The 24,919-nt window shown below is 46.2% G+C and overlaps 1 protein-coding gene across 1 annotated transcript in view; it reads right to left on the bottom strand.

Annotated features, from left to right (window-relative positions):
- The window catches only part of LOC119436353 (flotillin-1-like), an 80,531-nt gene that overhangs the window by 42,615 nt on the left and 12,997 nt on the right, over positions 1-24,919 (bottom strand). Inside the window, exons 4-8 of the mRNA XM_037703171.2 lie at positions 23,800-23,943; positions 22,106-22,225; positions 17,396-17,491; positions 8,298-8,417; positions 3,721-3,981 (exon numbers count right to left, since the gene is read on the bottom strand). Coding sequence (XP_037559099.1) covers positions 3,721-3,981; positions 8,298-8,417; positions 17,396-17,491; positions 22,106-22,225; positions 23,800-23,943 — 741 coding nt within the window. The remainder of the gene's footprint in view (positions 1-3,720; positions 3,982-8,297; positions 8,418-17,395; positions 17,492-22,105; positions 22,226-23,799; positions 23,944-24,919) is intronic.

Raw genomic sequence — 24,919 nt, 5'->3', positions numbered from 1 at the left:
GCTGAGCACGCCTCCCTGAGGTACCCCAGTTTCCTGTATGAATCAACGGGACAGTGCATTACCTATTTTGACCCGGAAAGTACGATTCTGCAAGTAGCTCTCTATAACATTTAGCATGTTCCCGCGGATGCCCATTGCCGACAGGTTTTGCAGGATTCCGTAACGCCACATTGTGTCATACGCCTTCTCCATATCTAGAAATACAGATAAGGAGAACTGTTTATGCATGAAAGCATTCCGAATGTTTGTTTTGATGCGCACGAGATGGTCGGTTGTAGACCGGCCTTCTCTGAAACCGCATTGGTAAGGGGCAAGTAGTCTGTTAGATTCCAGGAGATGTAGAAGACGCTGATTAATCATTTTTTCGAATAGCTTACATAGACAACTAGTTAGTGCAATTGGACGATGACTTGTCACAGAGGATGGGTCCTTGCCCTGTTTTAAGACCGGGATTACAAAGGCTTCTTTCCATGTAGATGGGAGGTGTCCTGCAGCCCATATAACATTGTACAGTGCAAGCAGTGTCATTTGAGCGTCTTCATGAAAGTGTTTAATCGTGTCGTACATGATTTTGTCAGGTCCAAGTGCAGAGCTGAGGCAAGCAGTCAGGGAAGCTATCAGCTCGGCGATACAGAAGGGGAGGTTATAAGGTTCGTTATGTCTACATCTGCGGTTTATTACGTTGAGTTCTGCTATATTTTTGTGTTTTAAGAATGCCTCGAAATAGTGAATTGAACTGGATATGCGCTCAAAGTGCTTGCCAAGAGCATCAGCTTGGTCTTTCAATGTATTCCCTTGGTCATCGACCAGGGGTAACGGCTGGGTTTGCTGGCCATTAAGTCTTTTCAAGCCATTCCAGACTTTCGCTTCCTGCGTGTAAGAGTTTATGCTTGAGAGAAACTTCTCCCAGCTTGCCCTCTTTGCCTGTCTGCGTGTCCGCCTTCCCTGTGACTTGACGTGCTTGAACACGAGATTTTCAGCAGTTGGAAATCGGTGCAATATGCCCCGTGCTTTGTTTTGTTTCTTTCGTGCCTCTCTGCAGTCTTCGTTCCACCAGGGAACACGTCTTTTAAGTGAACCACCATTCGTTTGTGGGATACACTTTTCAGCAGCATCAATAATAAAAGCAGTAAAATATGCAACAGCATCGTCGATACTAAAATTGTTTATAAAATCTCGTGATAAATAAGTTGATTCTTTAAAATGCTCCCAGTCAGCCGATGCCAATTTCCATCGAGGAATACTGGGAGGGTTATCATGCTGCGTTATTAAGTTTAAAGTTATGGGGAAGTGGTCACTTTCAAAAGGATTGTTAATGACATTTCATTCGAGGTCAGGCAGAAGAGAAGCAGATCCAATTGCTAGATCTATCGATGAGTACGAATCATGTTGGGCGTTATAGTAGGTCGGCTCTTTCTTATTAAAAGGCAGGCACCAGAGGTCAGAAGAAAATTTTCAATGAGTCGACCTCTCGCATCGCATCGCGAGCCTGCCCACAACGTGTTGTGAGCGTTAAAATCTCCCACGAGAATGTAAGGTTCGGGAAGCTGGTCAATGAAGTTATAAAAGTTTTTTCAAGGCGATGATTGGGGGGTATATAAATGGAACATACAGTTACTAGTCTGTTAAATAGAATGGCCCGAACTGACACTGTCTCAAGGGGCGTCTGGAGGGCAACATGTTGGCAAGCTACAGTCTTATCTGCTACTATTGCTACACCGCTGGACGAGACGTTAGCCTCATCGCGGTCTTTTCGAAAGATGGTGTATTGACGAAGGAAGTTTGCGTTTGTAGGTTTCAGATGTGTCTCTTGAACACACAGCAACTTTGGATTATGTTTGTGTAGGAGTTCTCTTATATTGTCGAGGTTGTGAATAAGTCCTCTAACATTCAATTGTAGTATTTGTGTCTCCATAATGAAGAAAGTGTTTGTGCTGTGTGTTTGAGAGACTAATATTAGCTCACAGGCCCTTTCCAGGTGCCGTGACGCGAGTTTTGTCTTTTTTGGAGCGGTCGAGAGAATCCCGCCGCTCCTTAGGCGCTGGCTGCGCCGTCTGAATAGGTGTTATGTCCATCGCCTCTTGTGAGGCGCTGGACACGCGCCCTTGAGAGCGCTGTGTTGGACGTGAAGGCCTCGACACGTCGGACGAGACCTTTGGGGCCACCAACCCGGAAGTTGACGCTCCCCCCTTCGCGGACGGCGAAGCAGTGTCGGCTGCTTTCGCCACGGGGGCTGGTGGCACAGCCGCAGCCACACTGTTTGTGGACCGGGCTGATGCCGGAGTCTGCTGCGACGCTGCCCCCTTGCGCACCGCATCAGCATACGTTGCGGTATGAAAAATAGAAACACGTTTTCGTGCTTCTTGGAATGATATGTTTTCTTTAATTTTCAATGTAATTACATCCTTTTCTTTTTTCCAGGTTTCACAGGATCGGGAATATGCGGGGTGGTCACGTTCGCAGTTTACACAGTGGGGTGTTCCAGAACAGTTTTCGGAAGTGTGGTCTTTGTCACCACATTTTGCACAGGTGAGTTGACCTCGGCAGCTTTGAGAGCCGTGGCCGTACTTCTGACACTTAAAACATCAACAAGGGTTGGGAATGTAAGGTCTTACACGGATTTTGGTATAGCCTGTTTCAAGGGTTTCTGGTAGCACACTAGAGGCAAATGTAATGATCAGATGTTTTGTGGGAATTTCTTTGTTGTCTTGCCTGATTTTTATTCTTTTTACCTCAATGACGTTTTGGTCTTGCCAGCCTTCAAACAGTTCTGCTTCGGTTAGTTCTAAGAGGTCGGAGTCTGATATCACGCCTGGGACTGTGTTGAGGGAACGATGTGGGGTCACTGTTATACGGATGTCTGCAAAGGTTGTGAGATTTACGAGTTTTCCATGCTGCAGCTTGTCACGAACCTCAAGGAGGAGGTTGCCGCTTGCCATCTTGCTAGCTTTATAGTCTCGTCCAATAGTGTCCGTAAGGGATTTAGATATGAGGAAAGGTGATATTACTCTTACGGGCTTTTCAGGTTTATCACTGTGGATAACGTGATATCATGGAAAAGATTCTTTGCGTGGAGTGAAAAAGTTCAAGGAGACTTCGGTGCGTACGCGCTTTGTAGCGGTACGATCGGGTAGCAAAGGAGACGATGCTCTATGCATGCTAGATGTAGTTACTTCGGCAGCAATGGCAGCCACCCACCACGGAGCCCAACAAGGGGACGCTACAAGTTTGACATAGCAATGACTTGCACACGCCAGCCGTGCATCGCTGCTATAACCCAATGCGCCATACTCAAGGTTGGATATACCGCACCAGGTTAAACTAAGCCGCCTGGGAGAAACAGAAAAATTGGGAAGAAAGGAGATGACAGGACAGAAAGGTAAGTTGATAGAAAAGCAAAAGATTTAGGGGAGGGACAGGAAAGGGCGACCACCGATTTCACCCAGGTGGGTCAGTCCGGGGGTGCCGTCTACGTGAAGTGAAGGCCAAGAGGTGTGTTGCCTCCGCCGGGGGGCCATAAAGGTCCAAACACCCGGCTTCGGCTCAACCTCCAGGATCCCCTTTTCCCCGGACACGGCTAAGCCATGTACGGTTAAACGCGGGAGGGGCCAACCCTCATGTGCTCGGGTCCGTGGTGCATACCAAATGCCTGCTGACGCAGACGCCCCTGCGGGCAAATTCTTGCATTAGCAATAACATGGTAGTCCGAAGGTCACTCACTCTGATAGCCTCTGCTTCAGCTTCAGCCTCCATAATGACGCGGTTCCGGTTGGCCTCTGACATCTTCTCAAGTCTGTATTTTTCAGCCTCAGCAGGTCGGCGCACAGTGGCCTCGAGCTCTTTCTCACGTCGCATGATCTCCTGCTCTTGCACCTGTATTTCTTGGGAACGCTCAATCACCTGCACCTGCATCTGTTCCTCCTTGATACGCTGCCGTGTCTTGGCCGCTTGCAAGCTGTACGCCAGGTCGCTGTCTGCCTTCTGCATGCCGGAAAAAAACAACAACAATCAAACAAGTTCTTTTATCACATTCTCTTCACCTATCACCATCACAAATAGACAGTAAATTTTATGCATAGTGTATTCACTCAACTGCATTTGCAAAATAGGATTTAGCGACTATTGTATTCAAGAGCATTTGTAGGAGAAAAGTGCACACAAAGAAATGGTACGTTTGCTACTGTGCCAACACATACCTTATGCTTATGAGTATAGCATTTCTGAACCTACACAGCCAGTAGCAACAAATTGCCTAACAAATGGCCCTCAAAAGGAACTCATTCACAAGCCACTGGCATGCACTGAATCTATTGCTACAAATGGTCAGCTCCCCAAGCATATTGTGATGTTTTATGCTAAACAAATAGAATTTGCATCAAGAAATTGCACTATCTTGTCACTCAACTTGTTATTTATTGATGGAACTTTCAATGCAGTTAGAGCCCTTGTTTTACTTTTTTGCCTCCCACTTCAACTGGCATTTTGTCTGGGGCTCAACAAGTGAATTCAATCTAAAAAAAACTAATTATAGTAGCATTGCAATAAAGAATTCTACTCATCATAGCAAACATTTAGTAATACAATAACCCCGCTGTTACGTTCCCGGGTGCTGCGTTTTCCCGGCTGTTACGTCGTTTTCGGCCAGTCCCGGCACAGCTCCCATAGAACTCAATGCTGTTACGTTGCAACTGTGGGACTGTTCCCGCATCATACATTGCGAAGTGCCACGCTGCGCTGGCCCTAGCGGCCATTTTGACTTTGCATGTTGCTTGGCTTGGTTGCGTGATGATGGCATTGGCCGTCCAAAGTGCCGGGGGCGGCACTTATTACGCATTTTCGGTTTCCGCCAGTAAAAATATGGCCCTTGAGATCCGCATTTGCTATCTAAAGATGGTGTCTATGACGCGTTGTGGCCCTAAAATTGGTTTTGGCTCCATAGATGTTCCGCATAAATTCTAAGGACGATAACGCCGTCGCCGCGCGCCGTATGCAGTATGTGCGAGTGAAAGCGTGCGAGGGGAGCCGACGACCGCGTGTCGCGTGCGAAAGAAAGAAAGAAAAGCAGGCAGGAAGCGCGCTTCCTTCCATTGCACTCTAGGCACTGGCGAGGGAGCGAGGGGGGAGGGATAGCGGGCTGCGTTGTGCTCTGGCATCATACTGCGCGGCGGCGCGTGGTCGTGCGGGCCGTATCTTGAAAGCGATCTGCGTGGGGGCAGAGTCTATGCAGTGTAGGTGCGTCGGCGACTCGTAGCTTTGTGCGTGCTGTGTGTTCTCGGCGATCAGTTTGCGTTGAAGCAATAGACAACAGCACAAAGGTCACTTCGCTCGCTTCTGCAGCGGCGCTTAAATTCCTCACACCAGCGTTTGGCAGCACGTGTCTGTGATCATCGAGTGTGATGTGTTCATGTTTGCCTGTGGGCGCTCACACCATGCTTTTTAATTAGTTAAGAAGCGAATGTTTACAAGTTTATACGGACGATCGCAATCGATACTTCGGCTGTCGGGCGAAACTACTTTTTTTCATACGCAAGAATTGAAATAATATTGTGTGCAGTTCAACACTACTCCCATTTCTCAATTTTTCCTGTTTCCTGGCTCTTGCGTTTCCTGGCTCTTACGGGTTTTTTTATGGTCCCGTGAAAAACCTAACAGTGGGGTTCTACTGTACAATGTGAACAAAGAGTGTTTAACTGAGATAAAGATTTTTAACAGTTTCATTCAAATTCTTTCATCGAAATGTGCACGAAAAGTGCAGCACCTATCGATGCAGTCATCAGCGTAGGTTCTATTTGTAAACAATGTTATGCCAGGAGTTTAGGCGATTGATTTCGGTGACGTGCGACGTCATTGGCTTGTCTTGCCATTTGGTAGACAGTTCAGCACAGTTTGCATTGGGTGTCTTGCACTGGCCACACACAAAGCGTACGTACATGTGCACATGAAGCGTACGCGTAAACTTCTTACCTTTTACGGATTACAAGGTTACTGGTGCCGTGGCACAGTAACAAAGGTGGTGGTGATATCCTGTGATAATTTGTCCAGCTACAGTGAAATCCCAATAATTCAAAATCTCTTCATTCAAACTGACAGATAATTCGAACTGCTCTGTTGGTTCTGGCAAATTCCCATGTATTTGAACAGAGAAATACTCTCTTGAATTCGAACTCCAAAAACCACGCAACAGTTATTCCAAACGAACGCTCACTCCCATGCACTAATTTTCGGACAAACCTGAGCCAAAGGCGAAGGTTCAATGCGTCGCTAACTTCCGTAAAAATTATGAGGAAAGACTCAGGGGAAGCCAAAACACAACCAGAGCAAGCAGAGCAGTGAGCGCCCTCAGTTCCCATCAGACTTTAGGGGAGCAGGAAGGAGCCCCCAGTGCCACTTGATCATGCTACTGGACGCCTCAAAAACGCCTCTCCCCTCTTCCTCCCAGCGAGTGCTCGACCACGTCATCTCCAACACTGGGCATGCAGGAGTACGGCATGCATCAAGCCACCATCCTTCTCTGCTCACCTTCGCACGCTTTCCCTTACACACACAGCAAACGGGGCGCCAGGTGCAATCTTATCGCACTTGGGACTTTATACAAAACCTAGGCTTCTTCCTGCACATGTGCGCGGATGAAGGAAAGATAAGTATTTTTCAATGTGAGCACAGTGAGTTTTGGTTTTGCGCGCTCCACCGCACAATTGATTCCACGCTATATTTAAAGGGGCTCTCCTTAGTTTAAACTTAATTTTATTTGAATAAATTTCTGGTCCCCTTGAAGTTTGAATTAACGAGATTCTACTGTACAATGCACTTGGATCTTTTTTTTCCTGCGTTAGTGTTTTAATGCGACAGCGTCAAGGGCCCCGTGTCGCAGAAAATCCAGCGTCGGCATCGGCGTCTGGCGGAAATAATCATGCTGAATCACATCATCCCAAACCATCCTGACCGGGTGGGCCCTTCGCGTGGCGCAAGACGTTAGTGAACAAAAATTGAATTTCTCAAGTAAAATCCATCAGAAAAATTGCAAAGTACGACTTAACCACAGCCTACAGATGTGATGGCGTCGGATTGTAATTTGAATATATGAGAAAAAAGCCTGATAAGCAGCCAGGGATCTTTGAATGCTATCACGTTCCACTCATATAGGCGAAGCTTAAGCATCCTCCAATTCTGACGGTGTTTCGCTGTACTTTGGTTCTAGGCAACATTGAGGGGAATGATGAAAACCAAGCCTTTCTAAATTTTTGTCGAAGGGAATTACATAAAAGTATGGTAGGCCAACAATTATGTTGCTACCAACCCTTTACACCAGCAGTTAAGTGGAATATGTAAATTGCAGTATTAGTTTTGTGTGCTCTCTGGTTAGACACTGCATCACCAGATGTTGCTACCACCATTGTTCCTGCCATACACCTCTTCATTTACCCAGCAAACCGCGAAAAAGTAAGAAGTTTGCGGACATGCTAAAACATGGTTAAAACTAATGCCGGGATCATACTGCGTAGTCAACTTCTGTCCAACAAAGCATTACGATGGTGCAACAATGCACAGGTTTCTCACCAAATTAGTAGACAAAACAGAAACACAGGTGGCATGGTAGACTGCGTTAGCACGTGTCACAGATCTGCGTGCTCATGTAATCATCGCTGTTTACAAGCATGCCTCTTGCGTCACGGCGCACGATGTGCTCATCGAAATCGAAACCACGACCCCCTGACCGCGAGATACGAGCATATAACTAAACAATTGTCATGCGCTGATGCAAACGCGTTACTTCGTTACTTTAGCATGATTACTGGGTCAATAGCTACTGATTAAGCACACACACAAAAAAACACAGCCCAAAAAATTTCGTGTCAGTACTCCTTTAACAAAGTAAAATTGCTCTACCAATGGATATAACGAACCATATTTGTCTCTGAAATCAAAAATATAGACTTAACATCGAACATATCGAGCACGAGTCTCATGAGCAAGTTGATCAGCTTACGCAAAGGGCACTTCACTAAATGCCATCTGACATGCACAAGTGGCATCAGTGCACGGAGAATAACCATTTGAAGCTAATATGCTCAGATTTCTCAGCTGATGTTCTACTGCACTAAAAATGTGCACGTCAAACCAGGCATCAAACTAATGTGTCAGCAACAAAACACAGCTGCTCCTTGACAGGTCATGTCTAATTGTGGAATATAAAAATGCAACATTTAGAGGGCTTCATGGCTACCGTGCTTTGTTTTTATACGGTACAATGGCACGTTACTACACCAGAAATAAGCTAGATCACAATCATTACCAACCTTGGTGTTAACCTCCATGTCATAAGCTGCTTTCTTGAGTTCAAAGTCACGTTGAGCCTTGGCTATCTCAGTGTCATTGAGATAACGTGATGCCATGCGCTCTTCCTCAGCCAGGGCTTCCTAAGAAATAAGGGCACTGGAGTTATTGTCTGCACTAACATGTCACACATACAGTGCTGTCCACTGCTAAATATTACCACACAATATATGTCACTTATAACACTCACATCACAAACAAACTTTTTCACTGCCACAATGCAAAAATAAGCTGCATATAATAATATAATTTTCATCTAATATCAAAAATGATCAAATTATCTCTTCGGTACATCTGGTATTGGGAATAAATTGGCAACAAATAAATGAATTCCTCTAGACAAATGATAATGTTATGGATTGAAGTCTTAATTGTCACAAAGCACTTGGGGAAGTCAGCGTTCGCAACTAGAATGACAAAGCAGCGAGAGGTAGCACAGCCTGATGATGATTATGCCTCAACACTTGGCACAACCCACTGAGGGGGATAGGCCACGAACCGGGTGGTATTATGATAGAAATTTAAAATAAATTTATAAATACATAAGTATAAGAATGAAACTAAATGACTAATTGAAAATGAGAAATAAAGCAATAATAAAAGAATTAAGTAGTCTATATTAAGTTAGTCAGCCTTGCCTGAATAGGAATAGTAATATGAATTTAATAATAAATTAAATACAGCAAAGGAAATACGTAGATTTTGAATAATAATAATAATATAATTGTGGTTTTGTGACTTTACTTTTTGAATTTGCTAAATCTATAATTTATTGAAGGATAAATAAAGCAATCACGTAAAAATGGGAAAATATTAATAAGGCAATCTTTTTGTGTCACATAGAAAATTATAAATGGCTCAGCAAACATTCCCGTGGCCATATCCTAACACCGTGGCTCCAAGTGAGAGTAAAACTGAACTGCTTAACGGCAATCCTAGATTACGAAGTGGGATTTCTAAACAACGTTGTCGATTAGAAAACTGCCGACACGATAATAAAAAGTGATCGATAGATTCTGGTTCATTACAGAGGTAGCATAATGGTGATGCCGCCAGACCACATCTGTGCAAGTAAAAATTTAGTTGTGGAATACGGCAACGCAGTCTTGTAAATGTTACTTCGAATTGCCGGTTAGGACACCACTGTCGATTCCAAGAATTTAGATGTATAAAGTCTTGATTTTGCTAATGCGAGGCTTTTCTTGTTTTCAGTCAAAGAAAACTGCCTATATCTGGCTGCAGTGATATACGCAGTTGCCGGCAGCACAGATATCGCCGGACCCTTTAAAGAAGCTCGTGCTAAAGAATCAGCTATTTCATTAAGTTGGATGTCTCGGTGGCCTGGTACCCATACTAAATGAACTAACTTTAAGTGGGGAGGAGCTAATGTATAAAACGTGTCTAAAGCTGTCAAATTTGTAGATGCGTTAAGCGCGCTGCATACAGAAAGGGAATCTGTGACAATAACTTTTGTAACATGTAGCGGTAACTTTTGCAATGCAAGAATTATTGCCAGAAGTTCGGCCTGAAAAACTGATGTGTAATCTGGCAGGCGAAGTGAAAAAGACCGATCGAGGGATGGTGAGTATATTCCCACGCCTGCCTTCTCTTCACACGAGGAAGCATCAGTCGCTATTACATTTATTGGGAAATGGGCCAAATAATCTTGCAAAAGGGCATTCAAATATGTTGGTGGCAGCAGTTTTAAGTTATTCGGGAAAATATCCGCAAATTCTATTTTAAAGGACAATGTGGACCTATCAAACGGAATGATTTCCCTAATGCAAACATTTAAAGGTGCTAATTGTGCCTGCACAAATACAACCTGTGGGGTATGTAACCGAGGCCACGTGATCTCAAAAAAGTAATATGGTTCACTAATAAATATATATTCTGTACGTCTAAGAGGAGATTCATAAGCCCTTAAGTAGGTTTGAACCGTAAGCATACAGAATCTCGTGTGAAGAGAAGGTAAGCGCGCTTCCTGGTATAACACATTAGCAACGAATTTAGGCAGGCCTAAACATATTCGAAGAGCTTCTGTCTCTCTAAAAGAACAAGTGGTCTTATTTTATATTTTGCACCTCCAGAAAACCAGACATCCAAATTTTAGAATCGGTCATACATACATACGGTAGATCATAATGTGTCACTTCGCATACCAGAACGCCGGTCACTGATTCTACGTAATAAACCTACAGCTCGTGTCCCTTTCGTTGCAATATTTTCTATGTCAGAACGCCAGCTAAGTTTTTCATCATATGTGATACCCAGGTACTTTCTTCGCACCAAGCACACTTTCAGGGTGAACGAATAGCCATGCCATAAATTTAGAAAAAGTCAAGATAAAAATGCGAGACTGTCTCGACCTGCACTGCAGTCCAAGGAACGTGACAAAAAAAACAGAATCAAAATAGGCTAAACGATAACGAAGAAATCAGCTCCAGAAGCTAAGCAGAAAGGCGAAAAAACAGTTTTGAGAAAACGGCTCTCAAAGTTTCACCTTCTCTTCAGTTCTCTAAAACGCACGAAATTTGTAATCTTTGATGTGTTTTGTGATGTGGGGCTTCTTGGACATGTGGCCTCTGGTCTGCTGCGCCTTCGTTCTGCCTTTTTCATGTTTTTATGGCATTCTTTACTGCTGCTCTACAAAGAGCATGGTGCCTGGGTTTCAAACCAAGTGAGGTGCAGAACTATGTGGGCATAAATATACAGTAGTTCTAGCGTTGTACCTGCAGACTGCCTCATTGATAGCAGCCTCTAGTGCAGTCAGTGAGGCATTGTTTTCTTTTGGTAGAATCGACAATGTTACTGAATGAAGGCTCTCAGCAGCCTTCTGAATCATCATCCATTGACAATGGCTATGGAGGTTAGGAGAGCCACTGATAGATAGGCAGCAATGCAGCTGCTAGGTGCTTTCTAGCCTGTACTTTTGTATCATGCCTCACTTCTGCAGCCAGGTGTCTGTGCCAGCCGAAGTGGCCTAGTGAACAGAGCTCATCATGAGGTTCTCTTTATGAATTAAAGGGGTGGTATGATAGGTATTGTTACGAGATATCGTGGCATTACGATAATAGAGTCGGCGCGCGATGTACCAAGTCGCGGGTCCGAGGTGCTGATGTGCGAAATGCCTCGTCGCGGGTCCGCGGAATAGACGCTCGACGAGCTTATTCGCGCAGTCCGAGGTGCCGATACGCGAAATGCCTGGTCGCGGGTCCAAACGCTCGGTAAGCTCAATCGCGCAGTCCGAGGTGCCGACGCGCGAAATGCCTAGCCGCGGGTGCGAGGAATAGACGCTCGAGGTGTCGACACTCCATGAGCGATGTGCCGACACGCGAAATGCCTAGCCGCGGGCTCGAGGAGTCGACGCTCGAGGTGCCGACGCGCGAAGTGCCTAGCCGCGGGTCCGAGAAGTCGACACTCGATGAGCGATGTGCCGACGCGCGAAATGCCTAGCCGCGGGCTCGAGGAGTCGATGCTCGATTAGCTTAGTCGCACAGTCCGAGGTGCCGACGCGCGAAATGCCTAGCCGCGGGCTCGAGGAGTCAACGCTCGCGGTGCCGACGCGCGAAGTGCGTAGCCGCGAGTCCGAGGAGTCGACACTTGTTGAGCGATGTGCCGACGCGCGAAATGCGTAGCCGCGGGCTCGAGGAGTCGACGCTCGATTTGCTTAGTCGCGCAGTCGGAGGCGCCAACGCACGAAATGCTTAGGCAAGGACCCGAGAAGTCCGCGCGCGATGTGCTTCATCGCCGAGTCGGAGACGCCTACGCGCGAAAGGCTTATCCGCGTGTCCGAGCATTCCGTGCCCGAAGCTCGTTCGCGAAGTCCGCGTCACCGATGCTCGGAATGCTTAGCCACGGGTCTGAGACGTCCACAAAAAGCGGAATCGGCCACGCTACTGCGATGTCTGCGTAGTGTCCGCTTTAACACTCGTCGAGATTACGGAAACTGTCCGAAGCTCGCGAGGAGACCGCAACAAGCGGAGCAGACGACGCCATCACGGAGCGAGCACCGGACCAATGGCGAACCGCGCTGGAGTCACGTGGCGGGCGCGGCCAATCGGTGGCTCCGGCACGACCTTCAATCATTTGCTTTTTGTGTGCTTGTTTCTGTATGGAGGAGATAGCTGAAGCGGCAGATTTGAAGACGGAGAAATGGGCTTTACAACGAGACCAAGATGGCGGCGCTCGGCTGCGCCGTTCCGGAGATATCGTGGCTTGAAGCGACTCTACTTGTGGAATTGTTCTCTGATCATACACTAATGATTAGTGTATCGGCCCGGAAAGTGGAAAGACAAGGACTGCACTTTTGTTTACGTTTAGAGGCAGGTGAAGAGTGTGAAGCCACGTCTCTAGCATACTTAGGTACGTTTGCAAGGACAGGTAAAGGGAATTGATGTCTCTTGCTGTTGCAAAAAATGCGATGTCTGCATAGACAGAGCTGAACTTCCCGGCTCAGTGGAATTGAACTCAACAGGTTAAATAGGACAGGAGACAGAACAGCCCCCTGGGGCACCCCTCTTGTCTGACCGAATTTTGTTGAAGAAACGCCGTTTTGAAAACAATAAAATTTTCTGTTTCTTAAAAATGCAAGAATCCATGTCGTTATATATCTCGGAAAATTGTAGGACTGTAATCTGTCCAGTAGTAGTGGGTACTCGACACTGTCATAAGCTTTCGCCACGTCAAGAGTCACTAAAGCACTCAATTCTTTTCTATTTCGAGCAAGTTGGATACGGCTTTCCAAGTCTACATGCGCACACCAAATAGAGAGACCAGGCCAGAAACCTATTTGACTTGGGCTCAGTAACTAATTTTTAGATATATGATCCATCATGCGATCATATAGAACTCTTTCAATAATTTTACCATATTTGAGGTAAGAGAAATAGGTCGAATATTGTCAAGATTGTAGCCAGCTCCTTGTTTTTTAAGTAGCGGAATTATTTTGGCTGTCCTCCATTCTTGAGGAATCCAAGCATTTTTTAGAGAATAATTCACTGTGTTTAGAAGTTCCTCAGGAGACATTGCAAACAAAATTTTTAGCATGGCATTGGAAATGCCATCAGGACCTGGTGCTGAGGCAGGCAAAGGTCTAACGATATTGGAAAGCTCCAACACTGACTTCCAGAAAGTCATCTGCGATGGGAGGTCTTAATTGTCCATTCAACAAACGTGATGTTAAGCGTTGTGCTAATCCCTTTCCTATGAATTCTAATGAAGCAGATATCTCGCATGGTGAAAGAATTATCAATGCAGTATTCGCTGATGATTAGCACAGCCGATCGAGCACCGAAACAAGGTTTATCTCTCGTTCTCGCTCCCATAGCCACATACCCACTGCTTATTTCACAGTAGTTATCTCCCCCGCGGAAAAGGAAGCCGTCCCGGCGACCTAGGAGTAGCACAACACAGGCGGATCATAGTACGGCTTGAGACGCTGGACATGCACAATGTCGCGTCCTCGACGGCAATGATCCAAAGATAGCTTGAGGGGTTCGACGATATAATTGACTGGCGACGTTTGGCTGATCACGCGGTATGGGCCCTGGTACTTCGACGCGAGTTTCGGTGACAGTCCAGGGGTAGGTGCTGGAACCCAAAGCCACACTAACGAGCCAGGAGCATAGGATGCAGGAGCATGGGAAGTTTCTCGATGGTGCTTCTGGCATTGTTGGTCTTCGGACGTAAATATACGTGATAGCTTGCGACATTCTTCTGCGTGTGCTGCAGCTTCAGACAAGGTAGTGGTTTCTGTGTTGTCAGGGCGGTACGGAAGGATAGTGTCCATTGTGGAAAAAGGTTTGCGTCCGTACAGGAGAAAGAAGGGCGAAAATCCCGTGGTAGTCTGCGTGGCGGTATTATAAGCGTAGGTTAGAAATGGTAGAACATGGTCCCATTTGGTTTGGTCCGATGCAACGTACATGGCCAGCATGTCACCAAGAGTTCAATTAAATCGCTCGGTCATGCCATTAGTCTGCGGATGGTATGCAGTAGTGGTACGATGAATGGTGCGGCATTCTTTGAGAAGAGCCTCGATGATGTCGGAGAGGAAGACGCGGCCTCTGTCACTGAGTAATTCCCTGGGAGCTCCGTGGCATAGGATGAATTAGTGCTTCGCTTAGTGCATACCTGATCCACGTTCCCTGCCAACTACGTTTTAACGAGGTTTTACCGTAAAAGCCTGAAATATGCTTCCAATGCCACTATGACTATTTCAAATGCACTGCCGAGAAGATAAGTGAAGCTGCTTTGTAGCGATAGGGTTGGCAACAATAAGTCTGTGTATTCTGTAAGATTTAACGTAGTCAACTGTCCATTTCACATAAAGATTGAGGAGCAACTTTCTCATTTTGCCTGTCTCATTTTCACTGGTACAGCTCCAGCTAACCAGCAGCAGCTGAAATGGACAGTTGACTAGGTGGACTTACAGAATACACCGTCAGATGCACCCATCAGTGGATAACTTCTTTGCTGAGGCCGCCACCCTGCTTCTCATGCATAGTTGATTAAAAATTAAATTCTGGGGTTTTACATGCCAGAACCCTGATCTGATTATGAGGCAGGTCACATTGGGGCGCTCCAGATTAATTTCGACCACCTGGGGTTCTTTGAAGGGCCCCTAAACCACCTCCAATATTTTTTAAACATTTCAAGTAAGCACGCGCATAGAGTTCAGAATGCCGTCACGATCAGCAATGCCAAACACTGTAGCACTACGTGCCGCGGGCACGCCACATAATCAGAAAACAATCCCATGCTTCTCTCCAAGCCTTTCCGGTATCCCCAGCGCTCGTCGTGATGTCACCAGGGTGCATCTGGTGATGTCAAAGGGGGCGACGATGTCGATTGGTCGAGCAAGAACCTACGACTGCTGCTTAGTCTGCTAGCAGGTACGCGCGCACCCAGCTCTTCCTCGTCGTGTTGCTCGCTTGTGCGCTCTTGCAAATCGGTAATTACAGCCCATAACACAAGTGCCAAATCGGTCACTTTCCAACACAGTAGTACTTAGCGGTCTGATTAGCTGCGCGAACCAAGTGCGAAAGTGTTGGCCTTTCTAGACGTGAGCGCAACACAGGGTCCATAGCAGCACGCTTCACATGAGCACGGGCCAGCACGGCAGCCACAGCGGGTAGCCGAGAAGTGCCGAGTCGTGGCTAAGACCCGTCCACGTTACCGGCACGCTAACTCGCCGCACGCCATTTGCCATTTACGGGCCGCCATTCGACAGCGGATTTGCTCGCGAACGGCGAGATTTCCTTGCCGTAGAGAGGATGAGACCAGGACCCATTTGTGCGGTAGCCTCACTGACGCTGATCGCTCGACAGCGCCGATATCGTCGCTACGTCTTCTCCGATTCACTTCAAGGCTCAAGCAAACGGCGCTTTGGAATGAATTTCCAATGCTCACAAGCCGCAATATTTTCTTGCCATTGTGTTGTCACTCTTCGCAATAATTGTACGCAAAGAAAAAAATACGCTGATATTAGCGGTGTCATCGGCTGCGATGTGAGCACAGCCGAGCCGGTCATCTGCCATCAGTAGCCGTGCACTGCAGCTGAGCTCAACAAGTATAGGAGCTCTTGTTCATGTTTAACGTTTGACAGTGGATATCGTTTTTCATAAAATGTCCAATTTATGCATCACTTTATCTAGCGGAAATAATTTGTTTGGTACAGAAGCTGCAGCCGATGTTTGCGTCGCCAGGGGCGGAGGCACGCAGCTTTGCGGTCGTCGATTGGCCCATCAATCGCGCGGCGGGCGGTGCGCCGGCCGAACTGCCTTTTAATTTGGACACCTCTCGCGCAGCAGACTTTCTACGGCACTGGAGGCCGGTTCGCTGTCGGTATATTTGCCGCTAGCGTGGACGTGCCTTAACCAGAAGTGGACAGTGTTTTGAGAAGCGCATTGGCGATGACGTAAACCACGTGAGATTTGGAGGAGCACTCGGCGAGAAGGAGAGACCAGCCGACGAACGGAGAGTAGCAAAGGAAAGAGTGAAACGAGCGTGAGCCGCATTTCTATCATCACATGCGTATAACTACGCTATTACGGCACCATTTCGAAAAATTCTCGCAGCTACGTGTTCGTTGTAGACTCGTGCACAACTGAAACACTAGAACTAAATTTCGACCTCTGGGTGGTTTAGGGGCCCTTTGATGTGCACCTAATGCCCAGCACACAGGTGTTTTTGCATTTTGTTCCATTGAAATGCAACCGCTGTGGCCTGCATTTGATCCTGTGCCCTTAGGCTTAGCAGTGCAACACCAAAGCCACCACGCAACCACGATGGGTTCCGATGCTTATCCACATAGGCATCACTGTACCCATGCCGAAGCTGCAATCATTGGTACACCTGTCTCTGCATGTTCGGAAAAGGCAGAAGATCTCTTGTAACACAATGCAGTGTCAGCCACACTGAGTCAGTGGCACAGTAAGCTTCTACGCACAAAAAAAAAAAAAAAATGATTAAGGCACACACTAACCAGTAGGCATAGGCTTATAACAAGCCACTATGTCTTAAGTGGTTAGCCAATACTTAACGCTTTATGAAGACCGTTGGCAATTTGTTACAACTGTCACTTGTTAGTACATTTTAAGCAGGTGCATATTAACAAGGTTTACTGTACCAAGACACAGTGTTGCTCTTGTGAGTGCAAAATATTCCTGGGTGTAGACCTAAGATCAGTGCAGGTACAAGTGGCTATAAAAAATGGACTGCACTGTATAATAAGCTACGGTAATCAAGATTTACAGGCTTTGTGAATATTGTAAGTTGACAGCACTGTACAGACTTTTTACCAATAAACTTCGTACATATGAATTATTGCCTGTGGGGGAAAAAATCTATTTGGAAGACATGAAGTTTCTCTAATTTCTACAGAAGGCATGAAAAGCAGCACTTATCTTCATGTTGGTGTGCAATGCAATTTCTAAAGGTGCAATTCACTGCACAAATTTTAATGTTCATGCCTTTGAAGTATACTAACCCTACATTTCTCCCGCGTCTTGCAAAAGCAACCATAGTAGAGGCACTCTATACTCAAGCCATAGGAGATTACCTTGATCTGAGAGTCCCTCTGTGCTTCGGCTTCTCCAATGCGGGCGTCTCGCTTGACCTCCGCCGTTCTGGCCATACCCAGTGCCCTCAAATAGCCCTGAAAGGAAAAAAAAAAAGAAGTGACTACTGCAGAGCTATTAGGAGCGTACACTATTAATAAATGCACGAGCTTTTTCTATGATCACCATGTTGAATAGGAAATGTCAGCTTGGCAATATGTTGGCACACGGAAGCAAGCAGCAGGTATCTTGCATATGCCCTGTGCAAGCAGGTAGAATAAGGCAGCTTGAGCACGAATGTTTCAGTATTTGCTTTTGTGAAACACTGTGGGACTGCCTGTCAATTGTGTACAAACATTGTGCCTAACCATTGTGTTTATAAGCATATGTGACCAGGAGAGGTGAAGTCAGCCACATGAATACGGTATATTCTTGTGCAAGGGTTGCTCCTCCTAAATTTGGGTAAGAGTTTTTAAGGCATGGCTATTACTTGAGTAAGAAGTTGCTAAATGTGTATCTGCTTTGAAAAAAATTCACCGACGATTACGATACTCTCTAATGCAAAATTTGAGCGCAGCTGTATACGTGTTTTCATTTCTCTATATATTGACTGGCACGGACAATCTGTCTTGTGCAAACGGAGCGAAGTGTGGCGCTATGTGCGAATATCGCGAGAGTAAGCGCGTGGGTGACATGTGGGTGCGATTCAGAGCAGCCACTGTCGACAACCTCTGCTCATACAGCACTTTGTTTCCATACAGACGACGCACGCTACTGTGGTGGCATCGTCGCTGCAAAGCCCCTTATGCACGGCACTACGCTTTTCTTCTCACGCTCTTGCCATACCCTCCTCCACTTTCCACCTCATGGTTCTGCTGCACTTTCCTCCTGTGCTTTGCTCCTCGCGCCTCTTCGCTCTCGCCGCTTTTTTCATCTCCCGTTGTACTCCGCCTTTGCTCTGATCTTTCGCTGTGCTCGTTCGCTTGGTTATGAGGTAGGACGCCAACGCTCGCCTAAGAGCTGCGCTTTAAAACATATGTGCTTTCCACTGTGCGATGACCATGGCAAGCCTCTACTTGACCACTGACTTCTCTTTCATAATCACTGGCAGATAAGCTTTTCACAGTTCACCACGAAAACGCACTGTTCAAAGGTGAAGCCAGCGTTGGATGCACACTGATGTACAGTCATGCTACACATTGTGCGATGAAACGTGAATTAAATGTTACAGTTCATACTGGCTGCATGCATTTCAGGAGGCACAAGAATGATGAAAGTTAACACCATAAATGTATCTAACGAAATGCGGAAGATCTTTGGTAAGTGCATGTGCAATCAGGGTGGCATGCACCAGCAGGCACTGTCGATGGAAAATGGCATGGGCTGTCAAGCTGCATGAACATGCACACAGTTTGAAAGCACAACAGGACAAGCCGAAGGGGCACCAGGATGTGAATCTCATACCAATGCTTTTCATTTGGCAAGTTTCCCACTAAGTATCCAGTGAAAAGCAACAAGACTGAACAGGATCCTCATGTGCTGTGTGATGTGCTTTTATTCACACCACACAGATACCATGTAGACATAGTGCAACATTCACCACAGGCTGTAGCTGACAAGGTGTGCACTCAGGAAGGGGGCGGTGGCCAATGGATGAATGATTTTCTCAATAGTACTTCATAATATTTAAAACCAAATTAGAGGTGCGGGTGCTGTCTTTACACAATACAGTCGAACCCGTTTATATAATGAACTTAACAGTGCCGCGAAAAGTGGTCGTTATCACATCAGCAGTTTGTTATACATGGACTCGCCCTTAAAAACGCTCAAAAATTAACCACACAAACGCTGGCGTCAGCAGATACAATTCGGCAGCACTCTGCTCCTAAAACCAGACTGACATTGTCATTTTTGTTCCCGATGCGTTCCCGCACCTAGCTGCAAACTTCCATTAGAAACGTCCACCTAAAAAACGAAATGCGGTGTCGTGTAGCTTTTTCAAAATGGAGCCCGGATCCGATTACTTCTCATTTCGAAACTGCCAGTGTAGCGCCATTTTTTATTCGAGAGCTTATGATAGATTTTAATACCAACGGGACATAACTATTCTGCACATGAGAACGAAGCATTCTAATTGGCCGGAAGCGTAAATTTCGGAAACTACTGCAACATGCTGCCATTCTGCAAAGACCTCAGACAACACGGTCTCGGCATTACGGCTGTGCGTCAGCTACACAAGAGCCGTAAAATTGTGTTATCTATGCCGTTTCGGGCAAAAAGAAAATGCGATGTTCGAAAGGCAAAACGTCACCGCGAACCATTATCAGCAATCGGCAATGCGTAAACGAAGCGCCGCCGAACTGTTATCGCGTGATAACGGCATAGTAACCACCGACACTTTGCAACAATGCGTGGCAGCAGTGCGTAGTGCAACGTTTTCGCCGACTCGGGCTGTATCGACAAGAACGCTTGAGCGGCCGTTGTTCCCATGGTGGAAAGACAGATGGTCGTTCCAAATCGTTGAAACAGGTGTATGCACCTGGTGCCGCATCGACAATTGCGCAAAAATGAGAGTGACGCCATTGTAGCATCTGACATCACATTGGAGCACGCACCAGTGCACGCCCCGCGCCAAGGTTTTCATGCTGTACGCGGCATGTCTCTGCCCTGGAGGCGTGCCTTGAAAACGCATAACCACGCGTGACCTTCTTCGCGGCTTCTGAAATCCACGCGAGGCGGTCGCTCGCACATCTCAAAGGCCATATCATCGCCGCGGTTGAACTGGAGTGGGGCGCGCACTGCCGTGCGCCCAATTTGATCGCCCTTCCGTCGTTTGGCACTTCGCGTGTGCCCTTTTTTACTGTGATCAGGTTCGAAGCATGCATTGTAGCAGTACGGTGATTTAAAGATATTCGTTATATCTGGAAGCAGTTTCTATAGGGAGAGTCAGAAAATCGTAATTGCACTGAAATAAGGTCGTTATAACCAATAGATTGTTGTATCTGGGATAGTTATACAGTGTAGACCGCTTATAATGTAAGTCGCCGGAGTCTCGAATATCCGCACTATAAGCGGTACCGCACTATAACCAAAGCAACAATTTTCAAGGCCCGCACATATTCAAAACATGTGCACCGAGCCGCCACGCGTATGCGACAGTCGAGGAATGCTGCTAGAATGTTTGCATTCAATTTACAGTCGAATCTCGTTAATTCGAACCAAATCACACGGCTCCGACTGGCATTGCACCGGCACCGCCATAGAGTAAAAGCTTAGGTGAGACCCCTCAATGCCACGCGTGAACCAAAAAAAAAAAAACCGCGGCGGAAATTTCACCCTCTCTCAAATGGCAAGGTCGCCGATTCTGCGTTGCGCCGGAACATGCGTGTACGTGCCGACGTCTCAGCCACGCTACCGTAGCCACACGTAGAAAATGGCAGTGAACCCTTCTTTCTCCTTTATGCTTCCTCTACTTTCTAGTCACGTGTTGACCTTGCACGCTGCGGCTACGGCGCAGAGGGAAGCAGCGGCGCTGTCCCAGGCTGGCCAACGCCCGCTTCCCGATAACGGCAGAAAACTAAACTTCGGGAGCTGGCGCCGGGCCGGCTGTAGTGGCGGCGCCTGCACGGCGGCGGTCGCGCACGGTGACAGTTGAAAGTGAGGGAGGTACGAGAGAGGGTGAGGGGAGCCACCGAAGCGGCGGAGTTGCCGAGGCGAAAACCGCTCCCCTGCCGCCCTCCTCCCTCACATTCCACGGTCTCTGCGTGCGCCCTTCCCCGTGCCGTGCCGGCGCCGCCCGCTCCCTGAAGTTTCGTTTACTGCCGTTATCGTGAAGCGAGCGTTGGCCGGCCTTGGCAGTTTCGTGGCCCTCGCTCGCTATGCGTGCCGTGATATTTCACGACTCGCACTCATGATTCTGGTTTCAGCCTCACTGGCTGTTCGTTCCCACCACGTGCCCTTCTCCTCCACTTCGTCTCTCTTCCTGGAGTACTCCTTGGAGCGCCCATTTGAGGGGAGCATTGGCCGTCTCCGCTGACTTCCATACTCCCAGGCAGCCGCACTGTAACCGGTATTTCGTTTCCCGCAACTGCACTATAAGCGATACATGTATACATGGAGTGCTATGGGAAAATTAACAGGAGTCTGAAAAGACCGCACTATATCCGGTCCTGCACTATAAGCGGTTACGTTATAAGTGGTCTATACTCTAAGTGGGTTCGACTGTATATATGGTATGTGAATATTTCATAGGGGATGATTTTACAAGCAGTATGCTTTCAGAACTATTTCCTTGATTGTGCAGGATAGCAAGACCCTGAAGTTATCCAGGGGAAAGATAACACAAGCCGCATCATGAGAATATATTGTGTGCATTTCATACACATAAATCCCAATGGAATCAATCCAAGCCTTCCGTCCAATTGGCCAAGCTTGTCTGCAAACACAGCACTGATCTCATTTCTTTGGCACCACTAAATAGCCTCAGTGGTCGAGCACATTATCGGCTGGCTGTACCAAGTTCATTTCATGAAATCAATCCCAGAGGCTCAAAGCAAATTTAAAGTTGTGGAGAACCCAATGCATGTCCAGAACACTAGCACATTCCCGACAGCTAATTTATCACGAATGCTCTTACAAATCATTTTAAGCAAAGAAACAGCGTTTCCAGCTTTGCAATGCTCACACAAATGTTTTAACGAAATGTGGCATACCTCGTCATCGCTGATGTCCTTGATGGTGTAGGATACCACCGTGATGCCCATGTTGACGAGGTCGGATGAGGCCACCTCAAACACCTGCTTGGAGAATTTCTTGCGGTCTTTGTAGATCTCCTGAGGTTAAGAATAACAAGCTTGTACAAGCTCATTGGCATACAACTGTAAACCATCTGGTTGCTAATTGAATAGCTACAATAGCTGAGGAGCTGATTCACCTGCTGACAGTGCAAATTACCCACTAATGATCAATCTCCAGAGAACACTTTACACAGTTGGAAAAGGTGTATTTCCAAACTTTAGTTCAAACTGTCAGAATTTACTGTGCTGGGCTAGGTTAGGAATAAGCTAACATGTATGTGATACATAATAACGAGGGAGGCTGCCAATACTACTTCCAATGCATTTCCACAGTGTGGCAAGACAATGCAAACAGTCCAGATATCTTATTCAATTGGTGTCATAGTGCAGCAGCTGGGGATTAATTGGCAAGAATAGGTTTAAGTGCAGTTCAAGTTCGAAAAGCCAGTTTTCTCTACAAGCAAAATACTCCTCCCACGCTACCTTCTACAGAAAACTCCCGACCTTCACTTGGCTCCACGCACAGACATCTGGCAGCTACAGCTGCCAGATGTCTGTAGAAAAGTCTGTGGTAACTACAGTGCCTCGGGATAATTGCAGTGCATCTTGTTCCTGTTACAATGTTTAGGGAAGTGATGGGTGATTCCACACCCACGTAACAAATGTGATTGCCATTTTGCCTCACTCCGTCTTTTTGCATTTCATACAGGATAAGAATGGATATAGAAAGAGCCCCTGCGAAAGCTCTAGCCAGTCTGTTATACCTTATATCCAAAAGCACTGGCCTCCGAACACCTTTCTGTGATGCTAACAGCACTGTCTGAGCACAGTGAACGCTTGCATGCCACGGACATTGTTTGATAACATGTTGATATCTTGAGTCATGTTGTGCTCCTGTTTGAGATCAGCTAAACGTACTGTCTATACATTTAAATTATGTTCCGACCTTAGTTCATCCCCAATACTTAGTTGGTAGTATCCACATGTAGAGAACTGAAAGACAAAGGTATCTCAACTTTGAAATTCTGCATTGGTGCTCTTTTAAAGAAACTCTAAAGTGAGTTTCAATTTGAGATATATATCTGTACATCTCATTGTACTACTGATACAGCAGCATAATGTCGCATTCCAGAGCTTTAATTTACTAATTCTGAAAAAATTCAGAAATAGACCAGACACTTGCAACTCCATTGGCACTTGCATGAACTACTGCATATGATTTGTTGATATCGTCACATATTTAATGATTATGCTGAAATTCACCAATTTTGTTTCATAGTATTTTTACAAAATGTATGCTTAGTCAATACTACCTGTATCCACAATGCTTCAAAAAATGCAAAAAGAGAAGTCATGGCACCTCTGAAGCAGCACGTTAATCAGATAAGCAGCTTCATGTGCAACTTATACCTCTGACACTCGGGCAAACTAAAGTCCTTCAAAGTAAAGCTCTTTCCTTCATGTGGAAGGACTTAACTGATGAGACTCAATCAACTGTTGCTTACCTCATCACTAAACCAATAAATAATGAAGTAGATTTCTCAGCCCTAGTGCCACAGTCCCACGAAACTTGCTGCTGTTTTACGGAGCAGAAAGAAACCAACACGCACCTCAACACTCATGGTGCCCATGATGGCACGCTGGTGCCCCTCAAGGGTCTCGCGTGCAATGTGCATCACCTCTTCATCCTTCTTTCCTAGAAACTGCTCGCATGCAGCTCGCAGCATCTCCACATTTTGCCCTTGGATCTTTACCTAGTCCAGCAAGACAAATTGAAGTAAGTGTGAAAAAAGCCTAACAAACTTGTTCTTAAACAAGCACATTCTGGCACTTATCTCATTCAAAAAGTACTACAACGGTACACTTTGTAAAACATTCGAACACCTAACAAGCTTAGGAATATTGTCAGCAAAATGTTGGAATAATGAAAGCCTCCAGACGTTATTACACTGCACGAGAGACATGGACAACAGGAAGACGTATGACACCACAGAGGCGGTGTCCTTTAGTCTTCCTTTCATCCACATCTTTCGCACTGCTTTGTCATTCCTAATGTCAAACCAACTAGCCTTAGCATCCATCCTAGCCCTCAGACTTTGCTGTACAAAATGAAAATGGTGCAGCCTATCACAAATGTAAAGGCCAGTCTGCTGTTGCCAGAAATGGTCGATTGGCTTTAGAGTATTACATAATAGCTATTTTATGCACTGACATGAACACCATGTTTTGCTTTTTTTGCTTTAGTAAATTGCTGTAAACTTCATAATTACACTATAAAACTTTCTCAAGAACGCAAGAAATCATCATTTTTTAATGCAAGCAGTTCAATATGCACACCAAATGCAGTGCAGCTTTGAATGTTAACCAGAAGGCTGGTTACATCACGAAAATTGAAGGGGGTGGTGCATGGTATCACTAATCACTTATGCGTGCCAATCAGCCCAGTATATTGGCTGAAGGCCTCACAAGGACCATATCACTAAAAGCGGGGTGTGCACCGCAAACCACCGCTTCCTTGTTTATTCCACCCATCTCTACACTTGAAAAGGGTTAAACTTCAGCCTGGTCCTTTGCTGTTAATTAGGGAAAGCAGGTACCCTTTCACCTTTTCTCCGCTTTTATCATGCCTAAGATTCAGTGCACCGCACTTTCAGCACTGTGGTTAGTGGTGTGCAGTAGTACCACAAGCACACTATGTTTGGTGTCCATGATGTAACCATCCGCCAGTGT

The sequence above is a fragment of the Dermacentor silvarum genome, chromosome 1 (genome assembly GCF_013339745.2).
Source record: "Dermacentor silvarum isolate Dsil-2018 chromosome 1, BIME_Dsil_1.4, whole genome shotgun sequence".
Classification (NCBI taxonomy): Eukaryota; Metazoa; Arthropoda; class Arachnida; order Ixodida; family Ixodidae; genus Dermacentor; species Dermacentor silvarum.
Note: the sequence above shows the minus strand (reverse complement) of the source record. Positions and strands in the feature narration are given on the sequence as shown.